This window comes from Asterias rubens, chromosome 1 (assembly GCF_902459465.1).
Source record: "Asterias rubens chromosome 1, eAstRub1.3, whole genome shotgun sequence".
Lineage (NCBI taxonomy): Eukaryota > Metazoa > Echinodermata > Asteroidea > Forcipulatida > Asteriidae > Asterias > Asterias rubens.
In genome coordinates, this window is record NC_047062.1 from 16,693,673 (window position 1) to 16,708,026 (window position 14,354).

Consider the following 14,354-nt stretch of genomic DNA (forward strand, 5'->3'; position numbering starts at 1 on the left):
CTTAGACATCTCTATTTACAGTCAAGATATAAATTTCACATTTACCTGTATGTGGTTATTTCTAAGGTCTAGCAGCTTGACACCTCTGTTGTGTTTGAGCATACTGCCAAGGTGTATTGCATCTGAGGGCACCAGTCTGTTCTCAGCAAGATAGAGGTCTCGTATAGAGGTATTCTGTTTCAATGCCATTACTGGGTAGAAACGAAAAATTCATCCGAAAAATTTAAACGAACAAATTCATGAAACTAAAAAAAATAAGTTCCACTGAGCATTGACTTAGTATTTCTGTATACATTTTTTAATCAATATTATGGCATTTGGAATTTTAAAAGCCATTTACATGGGAGAAATTAATAAGATAATTGCAAAGATAAATGATTCATTAAAGAGGGGCTCACAGGTCAAATTGAGTTTTGAGATGCATTATTTCCAAAAGATTAAATCCTCATGGAAATGAAGAAAAAGTAACAAGTCCCTGACCTCACATTACGATTGAGTACAACATCATTTTATTCAATACTTTTTCAGAGTGGTATAAAAGCATTCTGTCATCGGACAGCAATAACAAATGTCTCTGTACAACGATCAATCCAAAGAGGAATTTCTGCACCAGTCATCAGCTCAAATTCAATGCCGTTTTAATTGAATGTCATCATAATTCAAATTTGAATTGAAAGTTCTCTGTACATAAATGAACAGACCATGAAATGTGACACCATGAAAGTAAAAAAAAAAAAAAAAAAAAAAAATGGGAAAAAATGCACTTGAAGGGTTTAATATACAATTAGCATCAATGTAACGTTAGAGACCCAAGTACTTATTTCCCATTTTCATGAGTAGGAGAACGAGTTAATCATTTCGAATTTAACCTTGGATTCCCTCTTTAAAGGATTACCCAGTAATAGAATTCAGTCTGGAGGGATTTCATCTTTGATAGAAAAACAGAAATCATGAAACCTTTCCTAATACGGGCGAAGTGCACCAGCTAGAAATAGATGAATCATTTTCACATTCATGTCAGGCACTTCAAGGTCCCAAACTGCTCATGAGGCGGGTATGATTTGGTTTTTTTGGCAACGACGTTTGAAAAAATCAATAGGAAGCTGTATATTATAAATCACTAACATCAAAAATATACTAAAATTTGTCTTTGTATTCACATGGGTTTTACAGATCATTTTCTCAAGTTTTCTCATTTTTCTCAAATATTCACAGTACCCTTTACTCTCATTTTGTAGGGATTAACTCTTATCTTTTGTAAGGGTTGTCTTTAAGCTTAATATTGCCACATATTGTTGCAATCAAATTTTCACAGTACCCTCTACTCCCACACTGCAGGGATTAACTCTTTTCTGTTATAAAAATTGTCTTTCACCTAGTGTGTTTACTGAGTTAGAGAGAGTGGAAATGAATTTGCCCTTTCCAAAAAAAAACCAATGACCTCCCTTAAAAAGGGTATCAAAGGAGAAAGAATCAAAATTGAATGTAAAGGCATGTAAATCTTTCTTTTCCACTCCAACAACCAAGGCTGATACTCACATAGCAAGAAAAGAGGTCGCCCTGAAATATTGCACCCTTCCATGTGTAGTGCCGATAACGTGATGTCGGCACGTAGCGCCCTCGCTAGCATGGGCATGCTGTACTCGGTCCAATTGGTGTTGCGTATATCGAGACATTCTAATGACGAGACCTGACAAGAGGGAAGACGAATTGAGAGATTGGCGATAAGAAGATAGAGACTGAGATTAAGATTAGTTTTCAATTTCAATCAATTGTTATCATGTTGAAACCATCTTGTTTACCTCCCTTCCAGAAATAAACATTTGTTAATAAAACCGCGGTTTCGGCTGGGTCTAAATTGCAGCCTTAAAGGCAGTGGACACTATTGGTAATTACTCAAAATAATTATTAGCATAAAACCTTTCTTGGTGACGAGTAATGGGGAGAGGTTGATGGTATAAAACATTGTGGGAAACAGCTCCCTCTGAAGTGCCATAGTTTTCGAGAAAGAAGTAATTTGCCACGAATTTGATTTCGAGACCTCAGGTTTAGAACTTGAGGTCCCGAAATCAACCATCTAAATGCGCACAACTTCATGTGACAAGGGTGTTTTCTTCTTTCATTATTATCTCGCAACTTTGATGACAGATTGAGCTCAAATTTTCACAGGTTAGTTATTTTATGCATATGTTGAGATACACCAACTGTGAAGGCTAGTCTTTGACAATTACCAATAGTGTCCACTGCCTTTAAAGGCTACTACTGTGGCTGTTAGGGGACGTTGCTATGAAAATCCTATGCTTTAAACGCATTACAAAATGGTGACCCAAGCTGCAGTTGTTAATTCGGACATGGGTTAGAGGTCAACATGGACAGCACATGTTTTGGGCTAAATGAGTATTTCTTAAGATAACAAGCTAACCTTTTAGTCAATTCTAGACTCAAGGTATTGTGACAACTATATATTTCTTGACTTATTAAAGTAGAAAGAAGAAACGAAAAAGCCAGTTCCCAGAAGGTGCCAATATATTATGTTTAATCCTGATTATTATCATACAATTTATGGTGTGTCATGGCTGAGCGGATATTAACGTCAGATTCAAGCTATGGCGTTTCTGTTCACCAGAGTGTGGGTTCGATTTCCGCTCCTGACACTTGTGTCTTTAAGCAAGACACTTAACCATTATTGCTGCTCCCTTGGGATGGGACGTAAAGGTGTTGGTCCTGCGTGTTGTGTAATGCCTGGTCTGATCGGCAGCATGTTGCGCCACAGCACCTTGTAAACCATTACATGGTGTTATGTAAAGGAATAGGTCCCATACTTCAAAGCATAGCTCCACATACCTTCAAGGAAAAAATACTTAGTGCTTTAATACGCCCATCGGGTGTGATAAAGCACTATATAAGAACTCAGTACTATGAAGTGCCCATCCGGCCTTGTGATGTTAAATGATTTCTCATATAATTTTTTTTATTTTCTTATGAGATCATTCGATGAGAATTGTAAACGTGACCGGGTAGTACCTAGCGATTCCTCCAGATAGGTCTACAAGGTTGGTTGGGAATGTTTGTCACGACAGAACAGGGCCCAATTTCATATCGCTGCTTAACGGTATGCAAATTTGCATGCTTACTGTAGCAGACAAATTTGCTTAAGCCTCAGCGTATTTCACAGGTTAGCAGAAAAATTGGGCGGCCATATTGCGTGTTTACCATGGATTTGCATTGTTGTGATGTCATTTATTTTCGTGCGGTAAGCACTGGAAGGTTAGCATGCCTTTTCGTGTGCTTACGGTTAGCAGCGCTATGAAATAGAAATTGCACAGTAAGCACAAAATTGGCCGCTAAGCGGCGCTATGAAATTGGGCCCAGATGACAAGTGAGCCCCAAACATGTACAAAACCAGTCTGCTATGTTCATCACGATGAACACAGTGAACGACATTACAAGGTGCAGAGCTACTACTACAGATGGCTACAAATGCTTGGGGTTATTACAATCTGATTACAAACAAATATAATTTCATCATGGCAGCCGCACACACTTTAGCATGTATTGAACGTGGGGGGAAAATCGCAGTTTGAACACATACACGTACACAGAACTGTTACATTTCAAGGAACGTAACAGAATTGGTAAGAAAATAAATCATCTAAGATCGCAGATTTACATTGAACTTTCCTGGTCTAATGATGATGACACTAGAAAACATCCCTTGAAATATTTCGGTCTGAAATGTCATATTTGATGAGAAATAAATAAAACTAATTTCCTGTTCGGAGTCATGCAAAATGTTTTAAAGCGTTTTTCACTATTTTCTCGTGACCCAGATGGCCGATTGATCTCAAACTTCTTTAGGTTTGTCAGTTCATGTAAGTGGTGGATTACATAAAGTGCTTACACTGCCAGCAACTGTTACAGTGTTATTAAAAACAAAATCTGTAATGTTCCTTTAACTTTCTACTCTGCGGTTCTTATTAAATAATAATTAATTTCTGTGCATCTTAGGCACAACTTGCGTGATCGATTATTGGGTGTGAATATTTATGTGCAAACATGGCGCAACACGAATAGTGGACGGCCCGGTACAGAGTTACTGCTTAAATGTATTGATTTTTTGTGTGTATAATCTTGTTGCTATGTGACATCATGACTGTGCGTGCCCATTAACAATGTCATCGTAGACAATTATAGCACCAACCTCCTTGGCTTCAATGATAATAAAAAGCTAAATCATACCATGCCACCAGGGCCTAATTTCATAGAGCTGCTTAGCATAAACATTTGCTTAGCATGAAATTTCTTCCTTGATAAAAACAGGATTACAAACCAAATTTCCACATGATTTTCGGGATAAGCAAACAACAGCTGAATACAAGTAACAAGCAATATGCAAAAATGGAAATTTGGTTGGTAATCCTGTTTTTATCAAGGAAGAAATTTCATGCTATGGAAATTTTTGTGCTTAGCAACTCTATGAAATTTGGCCCAAAGTCGGGGAATCCATGACATTTCATGCGAAAAAAATATAAAAATCTGACTTTAAGATAAGTGTCAACAATGGAAAAAACGAACCATTTACATAAACTCCTGATTTGCGGCAAATAAATATTTTATTTATAGTATAATGGAAGGAGTCTAATAAATATTTTGTTTAGTATGTTTTTTTTTTTTTTAAGGAGTCATTATCAGGGCTGTTAACGGATACATCGTAAAAGGTTTGACATTTTGAAAAAGGGTAATCTGAGTAATATTTTTCTTGAAAGACAAAACCGCCAAGTGGTGACTCTGATATTGTGTTGAAAGCATATTAGGGAGTATCAAATGAAAATTAATATTGTGTCATTGTATCTTGGAAACCCTATTTCAGTCTGACCTAACCTTTCTGAATATAAACTGATCAAAATATCAGATATTGACAAGGCATGAAATTTTAGCCAACTGTTCATTATTTCGCTCGGTGTTCGGTACAGCAGCCATTCTACTGTAATTTAAAGCTTGAAATGATAAATAAAATAGTGAATGAAGATTACCATGACAGCCCTGCATCTTTTCTTATCTTTAATTCTTTACTCTGTCTGGATTAAATTCCAAGTAACTTTATTCATCGCAATGGTTCTGTGCAATCCTACAGGGACGGCAGTATTTAATCAAATATTCATCACTTCACATGTTGTGCATTAGGGGGTGGTTAAACTTTCATGTACGCTATGTCAAGTCAAGCTTTTCCATACATTAGAAAATAAATAAATAAATAAATAAATAAATGAATGAAACCCCCTAAGTAGCATCTAGGCAACTGTGCATCCCAAATGATGCAGGGTATGTTGTAATTTAAACAGCCAATAAAGGATGATCTTAAATATATAGATATTACAGTTTTCTAATACCTGCAGTCCATAGGAAACATTAAAAAAGTATAACGAGTCTCTTACCTCACGTTAAAACATGGTAAAAATGGGGTTTTCTCCAGAGCGCTCCAAGCCAAATTTAAAGCGGGGTCAAACAAACCCCCGCGACAAAGGAATCGTGACATCAGTGGCAGCTATTTGATGTGGAAAATAGCGCCCTCAGTTTGCAATAGCTGGAGAACTGTGTTCAAACCCAATTAGGGGAAAATCTTCACTGGCGTCAAGGGGTCATTATAATAGTTAAGCCGTTTTTGACTCTCGGCTGAAAAAGCCGCACGGCCGGGTGCATTTTTGACTTGATTTATTTATTACTAAATGCACATTTTTAGAGTAAAATGGTTATTAACCGGTATCTATGTACGATGTCTATTTGGCCATAAAAAGGTAATAGTTAAAATAATGAGATCATCCTTTATTGGCCGTTTAAAAGGATTTTACAAAAAGCTTTAGGGACCTGTACAGAAGTTATCTGTTGGTAACAGAGACTTTCGATGTCATTTCGAAAAGTATGTTTTTTCCTTTGAGAAGACAGTACAGTTGAAAACACTTGTGTGCACAGCTTTCAACAAAACAATTGTTTAATTCAATTTAAGCAAACAATATTTTCAAACATGCCCCCAGGGAGAAACAAGTAAAAACAAAATTCCCCTTTATTTAAAACTGCTCACGAACCTTCAGCAGTCAAAAGCATATTATTTTAATATAATAATTTGAACAAGAAATGTACCAGTAAATGGCCAAAATATTAGCCGAAACACGATCGAGCAGCATGAGACAACTATACAGAAGAATGAGCAATGGTTGTTGACGACCCTGCTCTATTGACTCAGGTCTGCTCCACACAGGATGTGAAGTAATAGAGACTAAGCCCAGCACCAAAGACTCGTCAAATAGCGAGTTGCAGTAAAGCCCTCATCGTTTTTCAACGCTCGTGCGAAGGGATCTGCCTCAAAAAAAAAACCCTGTAGACACGTAATCTTGCCGTAAGTATGCTCTGTAACAGGAGCGAGCCGGCAATTTATGAGATTAGTTTAGGAGATAGAGTGTGGGCTTAGGAGTAACTGGTTGTGTTTACATGAGAAATTTACCCACAGTCAAAATGAGTTCCAACAGTGAACTCATTTTCCACTGCTCCTACAGTAGTTCTTTTATATGTTTGCGTTAAAAACATGCCATTTCTTTATGCATTTATAAACATAAATGACTTATTAAGGAGAAAGTATGGAGAAATGACAACAAATCTAAGAACTTGTTGATGAAGTCCAACATACTTTCTTCATAATAATAACAGTGGCTTCTGATACAGCACGCATATATGTCACTCAGTGACGCTCAAGCCGCTTAAACATACAGTATTTTGCTGCAAGGTATTTGGGACTACGTTTGAATATAGCACTCCTTTTATATAGCATCATCAATGGTTTACAAGGTGCTGTGGCACAATATGCTGCAGTGGTGAGAGGAGATGGGGTGGGGAGTAAGGGACCAAGTCTTTGATTGAGGACAACACTCAACCAATCCACCAATTTTCTATTTTTAGAAGCCAAGTATCTCAAGAAGTATATCCGCTTCTTTCGAAAACAGACATCTCTTTTTGTTTTATTTTATCAGTACTCCTGACATACATAAAGGCTACAACAACAACCTATTTTGCAAAAACTACACAAAGTCAGCTCACGATACATACTAATGTGCCTGATATGCATTCATTGTACAGGATGTGTTACAAGTGATGCTTTCCAACCCTCAAACTGTAATGAAGGCTTAAAGTCTAGATCCCACACGATTACTCCTTGATTCCCATCTCAAGATTTCAGGTGTCAGATCGGTGGCACTAGAGTCTTTACTTTAATACTTCTGCTAACTCCTTATCGCAGTGGAGTACTATGTCTTACATCAGGATCAGCATGTCAAGGATGCCTCCCTTGTTACACCCTCTCAAGACCAGTCCTCACCGAGAAGCAGTCGCTAGAGAGAGGCTAGCATTAATTGTCCCTGATCCAAACACAATGTGTGCTGAAAACCGTAGAGCATGTTCAGACTTGTGCGGAGACTACATGTACGTGTCACTTTAATACATGTAAGTGTGCCAAGCAAACTGGGTGGAAAATACAGCGGAGTGCTTGTCTAACCACTGTTTGCACGACTATATGTCTTGTGAGGCTCATTTTTGGACAGTGCAAACAAGTTGATAAATGTCACTCGGAAGTGAAGACAAATGGGACTTTTGAAAGATGAGAGCAAAGGAAATATACTGTGAAAGTACACATGGGCCCGGGTCATACTTTATGTGAAAGCTAATACAAGGCAAAATTTTGTAACGCAGATAATCAGAACATCCAAAATACAATGTTTTGTGTGGTTTCATGAGTAGGATTCAGGTTTTTTTTTATTACAAAAACAAGGTGTTCATGAATGATGTAAACAAATATTGATTAAATGAAGTTGGTGACAAGATTTTTTTCAACCTTAAATTATGGCTTTTGAAAAGTTTTTCTTTTTTACTTCCAGTTTGCACCAAAGGTAAGGGGTTTGTTTGTGAGGGGATGTCTGCCAGGGGTGTCTTTTTTTAGGGTGTGGTATGGGTGTGTTTAGTGACAGAATAAAGGGTTAGGGATGTAATAGGGGGTGTATTTAATAGGGGTGTGTCTGTCAATAGTGGTGTCTTACAGGTGACCTAGGTAGGAGTGTGTCTCTGGTTATTTATTTTTTTTTTTTTACAGGGTTGTGTCCTACAGGAGTCAGTTATTTACCCTTTTGAGTAGCCGGGATGCAGCTTGCCAGCCCCTGGCACCGATGGACCTGTTGGATGCAATCACCAACCTGATGGCCGATTCATAGAATTCCATCATGTCAAATAGTGCAGCAGCAGCCTGCAAAACAGATAAAAAGATGGAACAATGTTGTCATTAGTATATTCCCAAACCAATAGCTTTAAACTGAACAATGGGTGCATTTCAGTAGCTTCACTGACACTTGTAAAGTGACAAATATGATGGGGGAGGGGTCGAAGGAGACCATGTCTGACTTTAAAAAAGATATGTTAAATGGTGTGACTTAAATAGTGTGCATCAACTATGAAAAACAAAGCATTCATAACAAGTACTACTTTGGGGTGAGAGGAGGTCTTCAAAAGCAGTACTCTCTCTACGACCAACAACTTTTTGAAAACCTTGAACAGTCTTCGAGATGCTACTTGAAACCTTAACATGACCCCAAACTCAAATCAAACAGTAAAGAGAGAACAATTTCTCAGGCACTAGGCCAGCGTGGGATGGACTAAAAGCCTAGTTGATGTCTAACCGTGAAGAGAGGGGATCAGTTGCAGGACAGGAGATTTCCTCCTTGTGACAAGCTCTCGATGTCTGAGTGAAGGAGGGGATTTCACACAGGTGGGGATGTCGTTTAAAGCTGCCGAGGGATACAAATCAAATCGAAGAAACAAATCTTTGCACAAGGTGAACAAGATAAAAATGCATTATGTATACAAAATTTTTAAAAAACTATTAATCAAATGTCAAACTCATTTCTTGTTGTAGAGGACAGACAGTAGTACGACTAGTTTCTAATTTATATCATAACCGATATAGTATTTAACAACTTGTGTTGAAACTAGTTCCCAGTGCAGTTCTTTTGTTGTAGTGTGCAGACAGTGTTATGACTAATTTCTAATTACATTAACCGCTACTCATTGTCATAACCGCCAAAAAAACTCTGTGCCAAAAAAATAATGATTCTGGTGTAGTTCTATTGTTGTAGTGTACAGACAGTGGTGCGACTGATTACTTGTTACCATTAACGCCATAAATGAGTGATGGGGGATTATCTGACATTATGTATGTTATTGATTGATAATGTACCATATCATACATTAGTTACTGAATGCAGTCAAATGTACTTGAAGTTAATGTACCTGAACCAGCTAGTTGTTGTATGGTTCACAGGGAGTTGAGAATGTTTGAGGAATTGTCTAAGCATGCCAGACAAACAGGGATAATGTTGTACCAAAACAGCTACTATGTACAGTGTGGGCTCGTATAAGAACCCGGTATTATTACTAAACACATAGGCCTACATGTACTCGTTACAAGCATCGAGAAGTCTCAATAGCAGTCTCAACAAGAACTGTATATAATATAAACACTTACATCAAGAAAGCCAAATCAATGAGAGTCTCGGTACAGAATGGATTGCAAGACCAAAATTGAATGGAAGAATTTAATCAAAGTGACACTTAGTGTCGGGGTTTGATTACTAAGCTGTCTGGAAGACAAAGTACCACCCTCATCTAGACACCAATGGCTGACTGCTATCCAGAGGCTTCCTGTTAAATGACGTTGGTTATGAACCAATCAATTCATTAATACAGGTGCAAATCAGCCAGACGACTCCACTGATACAAGAACTTCATTAACTCCGATCGTGGGAAATCTTGAGCCATTCATCTCTACATTATGAGGAAAAATGACAAGGTGGATTTGTGTAGGTTTTTACAAGCGTAGTTCTGAAAGAAATTTGAGTGATTGAGACTTTAAGTAGCTACGAACCTGAGACCCCACCCCCAATCGGATTATAAGCTTGTTAGGGTTTGATGAAAACTTACATGAATTAGGAAAGAAGCATCTTAAAGTAAAGTGCCTGTGCCAAGAGTTTATAATATTATATGTACACAATGATTTGGGATTGAACAAAGAAACAGATCATAATTATAACATTAACTTGATATTATTTATTTATAACGCTGATCAATAAGCCCTGAGTCAGAAAAAATATGCCATTTAAGCTGGTCGATTACAACTTATCAATAATAAATTAAATATTTTAATATTTCCAATAATAGTGTCATCGTAACAAAAATGTGTAGGCCCTACCCATGATGAGAACCATACACAGATGTTATTATTATTATTGGTTTATTAAAAAACATTCAAACTTGGCAGCCAAAGGCTGAATTGCGTTTAAAATTACATAGCATAAGAAAATATATATAATATTTTTAACATTACAGAAAAACATTATATAGACCCATTGCAATGGTGTCACAAGCATCTACTATCTGCCAATGGTCTACCATTTTGGGACCGACATTTTTTGTTCATTAATTTCTTACCCAAGAGCATGCCCGAACAGATATAATTGGTTCCCATTAGGCCCCTGCATACATTACTTTATATAAATAAAGAGTGTGTCGCTGAGCAAAAGTGGCATGTATTCACCTAGGTCACTGTCACTGGCTAGAGTATCCCTTGAACATTTATAATAGTATGGCCGATAGGCGATGTATTTGTGCATTTGAAGATAAAAGCATGGAAATTGGCACTCAGAGCTTGTCATGAGAACGAAATTTGCCTGTAGGGGACATCGTAGATTTGTCCATTGAAAAATTATAGGTAAAATAACGAGGTACATTGACAGCCATTTTTAAAATTTGAAAAGTGCTTGTGAGGTTAAGGCTGTATCCGAAACTTCGGCAACAGCTACATGTACGGCTAGATCAGGATGTCTGCCAGTGTTGAAGAATAGCCAGACCCGCGCAATCTAGCTGTAGCTCTAGTAGAAGTTGCAGTTTCGGACCTGGCCTAACTGCATTTTTTTCAATGGAGAATCATCTGCGATGGCCCAACAGCCAAATATTTGTCATGCTCTGACATGCTCTGTGTGCCAAATTCAATGGTTGCATTGTCAAAGAAACAATTATCATTAAATGTGTCTTAATACAAGGGCTCTAATTTTGCACAGATAATACCATGTAACATCTTGAACCCAAAATAATAAGTTTAAAAGTTGACTTTGAGTCCGATAAAATTCTTTTATATTCTACTGAGTATCGACAGAATGATTTATACTTAATACCCATAAAGACATGTTCTAGGTTTAGTCGCAGTGATGTTTGAGTTATAAAATCTCAATGTTGCGTGTCCGACCCTATGGTAATTTGAAATAGTCGGTCAGCTCATAACGCTTTAGTGGTTGACTTGTAAATTACGCACACATTTTGGATTGTTCTTGATATGACAACGAGACCGATCCCTCATGAAGAAATACCTACTTTAATTTGATTCGAGTATTACACAAGCCTGTGGGACCTTAAGATAACGTTGATTTCAATTATCATTCCTTCATGATTTTTCATTTAATAATAGTCGAGCAACATCACAAAGTAGCCTTGAAATTGTGCTTTTATAATATAAGGAGAATCTACACCACATGCATACTGGCAGGAGCATTAGATATTTAAAATTAAATATCAAAATACAATAAAATCATGCTCAATGGTCATATACGAATTACAAAATAATAGCCAATATTGGTCTATAACAACCCAAAAAGACCTATAGGTATAAATGCAAAAAAAATGTGTATAAATAATTTAACGCCTGACGTTTCGACCCTACATGTAAGCAGAGTCTTTTATGAACATACAATTATCTTTAAATCATATTTCTATCATGAAAACAGGGCAACTGCATCAATATTACGGAGAAAATCTTTGGATAAATATAGTGAAAATGCTTGAGTCTTCGATTGATTCAATGGATGAGCAAGCTGTCGTAAGGTAATGGGGAGAATGCACATTAAAGGCAGTGGACACTATTGGTAATTACTCAAAATAATTATCAGCATAAAACCTTACTTGGTAACGAGTAATGGGGAGAGGTTGATAGTATAGAACATTGTGAGAAACGGCTCCCTCTAAAGTGACGTAGTTTACGAGAAAGAAGTAATTTTCCACGAATTTGATTTCGAGACCTCAGATTTAGAATTTGAGGTCTCGAAATCAAGCATCTGAAAGCACACAACTTCGTGTGACAAGGGTGAATTTCCTTTAATTATTATCTCACAACTCTGACGGCCAATCGAGCTCAAATTTTCACAGGTTTGTTATTTTACGCATATGTTGAGATACACCAAGTGAAAAGACTGGTCATTGACAATTACCAATAGTGTCCAGTGTCTTTAACCATGACAGATAATCAGATAGACAGGGTTGAATTCCTAGAGGAGGTGTAGCATACATAAAGGAATGCAGAAGAATTCGATCAAGGCAATAATAAGAAGAGGCATCCTCCTTAATATACGGCTGATCAACATGTAGTCAGATACTGCGGGCATTGAAGTAATTACATGTATGTACAAAACCCACCGGTACACAGCACCAAGGAGTACTGAAAGCTCTCCCTAAGCGATCAATGCGCCGATGGGAATCCTTTTGTACTCGCCACACACTCGGGTCAGGAGAAATGATGAGATGTTTAAATAAGCGTAAACACCCCCAGAAAAGCTACATGTATACACCCAAAAATATACGTCTGGGCAGAGATGATAATGATTAAGAAACAGTTTGAAACTCATCTTGAATTTTGCATTATAGATGAACATTTTTGTTCCCATGAAATATTATCAAAAAAAATCAAAAAGGGAATTAGTGATTCATTGTTGTGTACTGCTTTTTTTTTTTTAATGAAGAGAAGGCATTTGATGTTATCAATAGTACGTCTTATTATCTGTACACGAACAGTACAGGTGTGTTAGGCGTGGAATGAGCTGCATGCTGGTCTAGCTAGCGATCAAGTTGATCGCCAGCTAGACCAGCCTGCACCTCATTCAACAGTTAGCACTTGCGCAATGGGTATTTGCGAAAAGTTCTATAGTATACTCTACATGTACATGTTGTTATGCCTAGTGCATACACCACATGTGCATGACATGTGATGGAAATGAAAATCAGTGTTTGACAAAATGCCTTGCAAATGTCACCCAATCCCAACAGATGTTTTATCATTAATTTAACTCATGTTGAGATCAACAGAGGTAGCCTTTTAGAATGTTCAATTCTGAATCTCAAATTGGCAATTCGGCGAATTGCCAATTTGTTCGCAGTATTTTCTGACCCCATGATGAGGGCGTGTGTGATCAAAATTGAACGCGATGAAAAACAACATTTATTTATTTTACACCATTGGTATTTTTTTTTATTATTGGTAATTGATGCAAGAAAACAACAAATAGACAGTCAAAATAAGATATAATACTGTAATTGTGATATAAGGAAATTTTCCATTGAAAGCGCCCTCATGTGGTCAAAATTCGGTCAATTATCAGGTCATGTTGTTGTAGCCTGAACGTCTGACGTCATTCTTCGAGGCTCGTGAACAACGCCAGAGAGCGGCCAAAAACCGACATGTAGTTTGACCTCTGACCTCTGTCGTTTCACATATAGATACGCAGTCAAATTCCATTGTGGACTTGAAAGCAGTGACTATTTGGGCATCTATGTCACTGCACGTGTATTGTATCCAACGGGAATCACTGGATCTAGCGGCAGCGACCTGTCTTGATTCTTGCGGATGAAGACAGGGGCCCAGTCTAATGTTGTTGGTGCCATTTAAAATTCTACACCGAGCTCTTCAAAATTTCTCAAGGAAGAGCTTTTCTCTGATGGTTTACAAGAGCTATTTACTGCCATTTCCTGCATATAGGGCACTTGGCATATATAAGGCGCAGAAAACAAACCTTGATTCAACTTTAATTTCGTCCGGGCAACTTTGGCTTGGAATCCTGCATAATCACACCATCAATTCTATTTCTCGTTCTTTTAATAATAATAATAATAATAATAATAATAATAATAACAACTGCATTTCTATAGCGCCTAACACCTCCAAAAGAAAGTCTCTAAGCGCTCAAATAGCGCTTTAATAGGAACCAGGCTTGTTTCTCTCCATCCAATCTCACTTTGGTAACATTGAGCTAAAGGGAAGGTATACTACGTTTTAGTAATCATTCTTAAAATTAGTGGCAATAAAAAACTTTTGGTTATAAGCCTACACTACAGCAGCTTTCTTTTAAAAAAATGTCTCAGTTTTTATGCCCCAAAATTTGAATCTGAGAAGCATTCACTGCCAGTTATAGCTCCATCCTGCCAGTAAAAAAAATTCCCAG

General features: G+C 37.3%; 1 protein-coding gene across 1 annotated transcript in view; it reads right to left on the reverse strand.

Moving 5' to 3' along the window:
* The window catches only part of LOC117296238 (protein phosphatase 1 regulatory subunit 37-like), a 60,944-nt gene that overhangs the window by 13,622 nt on the left and 32,968 nt on the right, over nucleotides 1–14,354 (reverse strand). The window contains exons 5-7 of the mRNA XM_033779096.1: nucleotides 8,165–8,284; nucleotides 1,540–1,690; nucleotides 46–191 (exon numbers count right to left, since the gene is read on the reverse strand). Coding sequence (XP_033634987.1) covers nucleotides 46–191; nucleotides 1,540–1,690; nucleotides 8,165–8,284 — 417 coding nt within the window. The remainder of the gene's footprint in view (nucleotides 1–45; nucleotides 192–1,539; nucleotides 1,691–8,164; nucleotides 8,285–14,354) is intronic.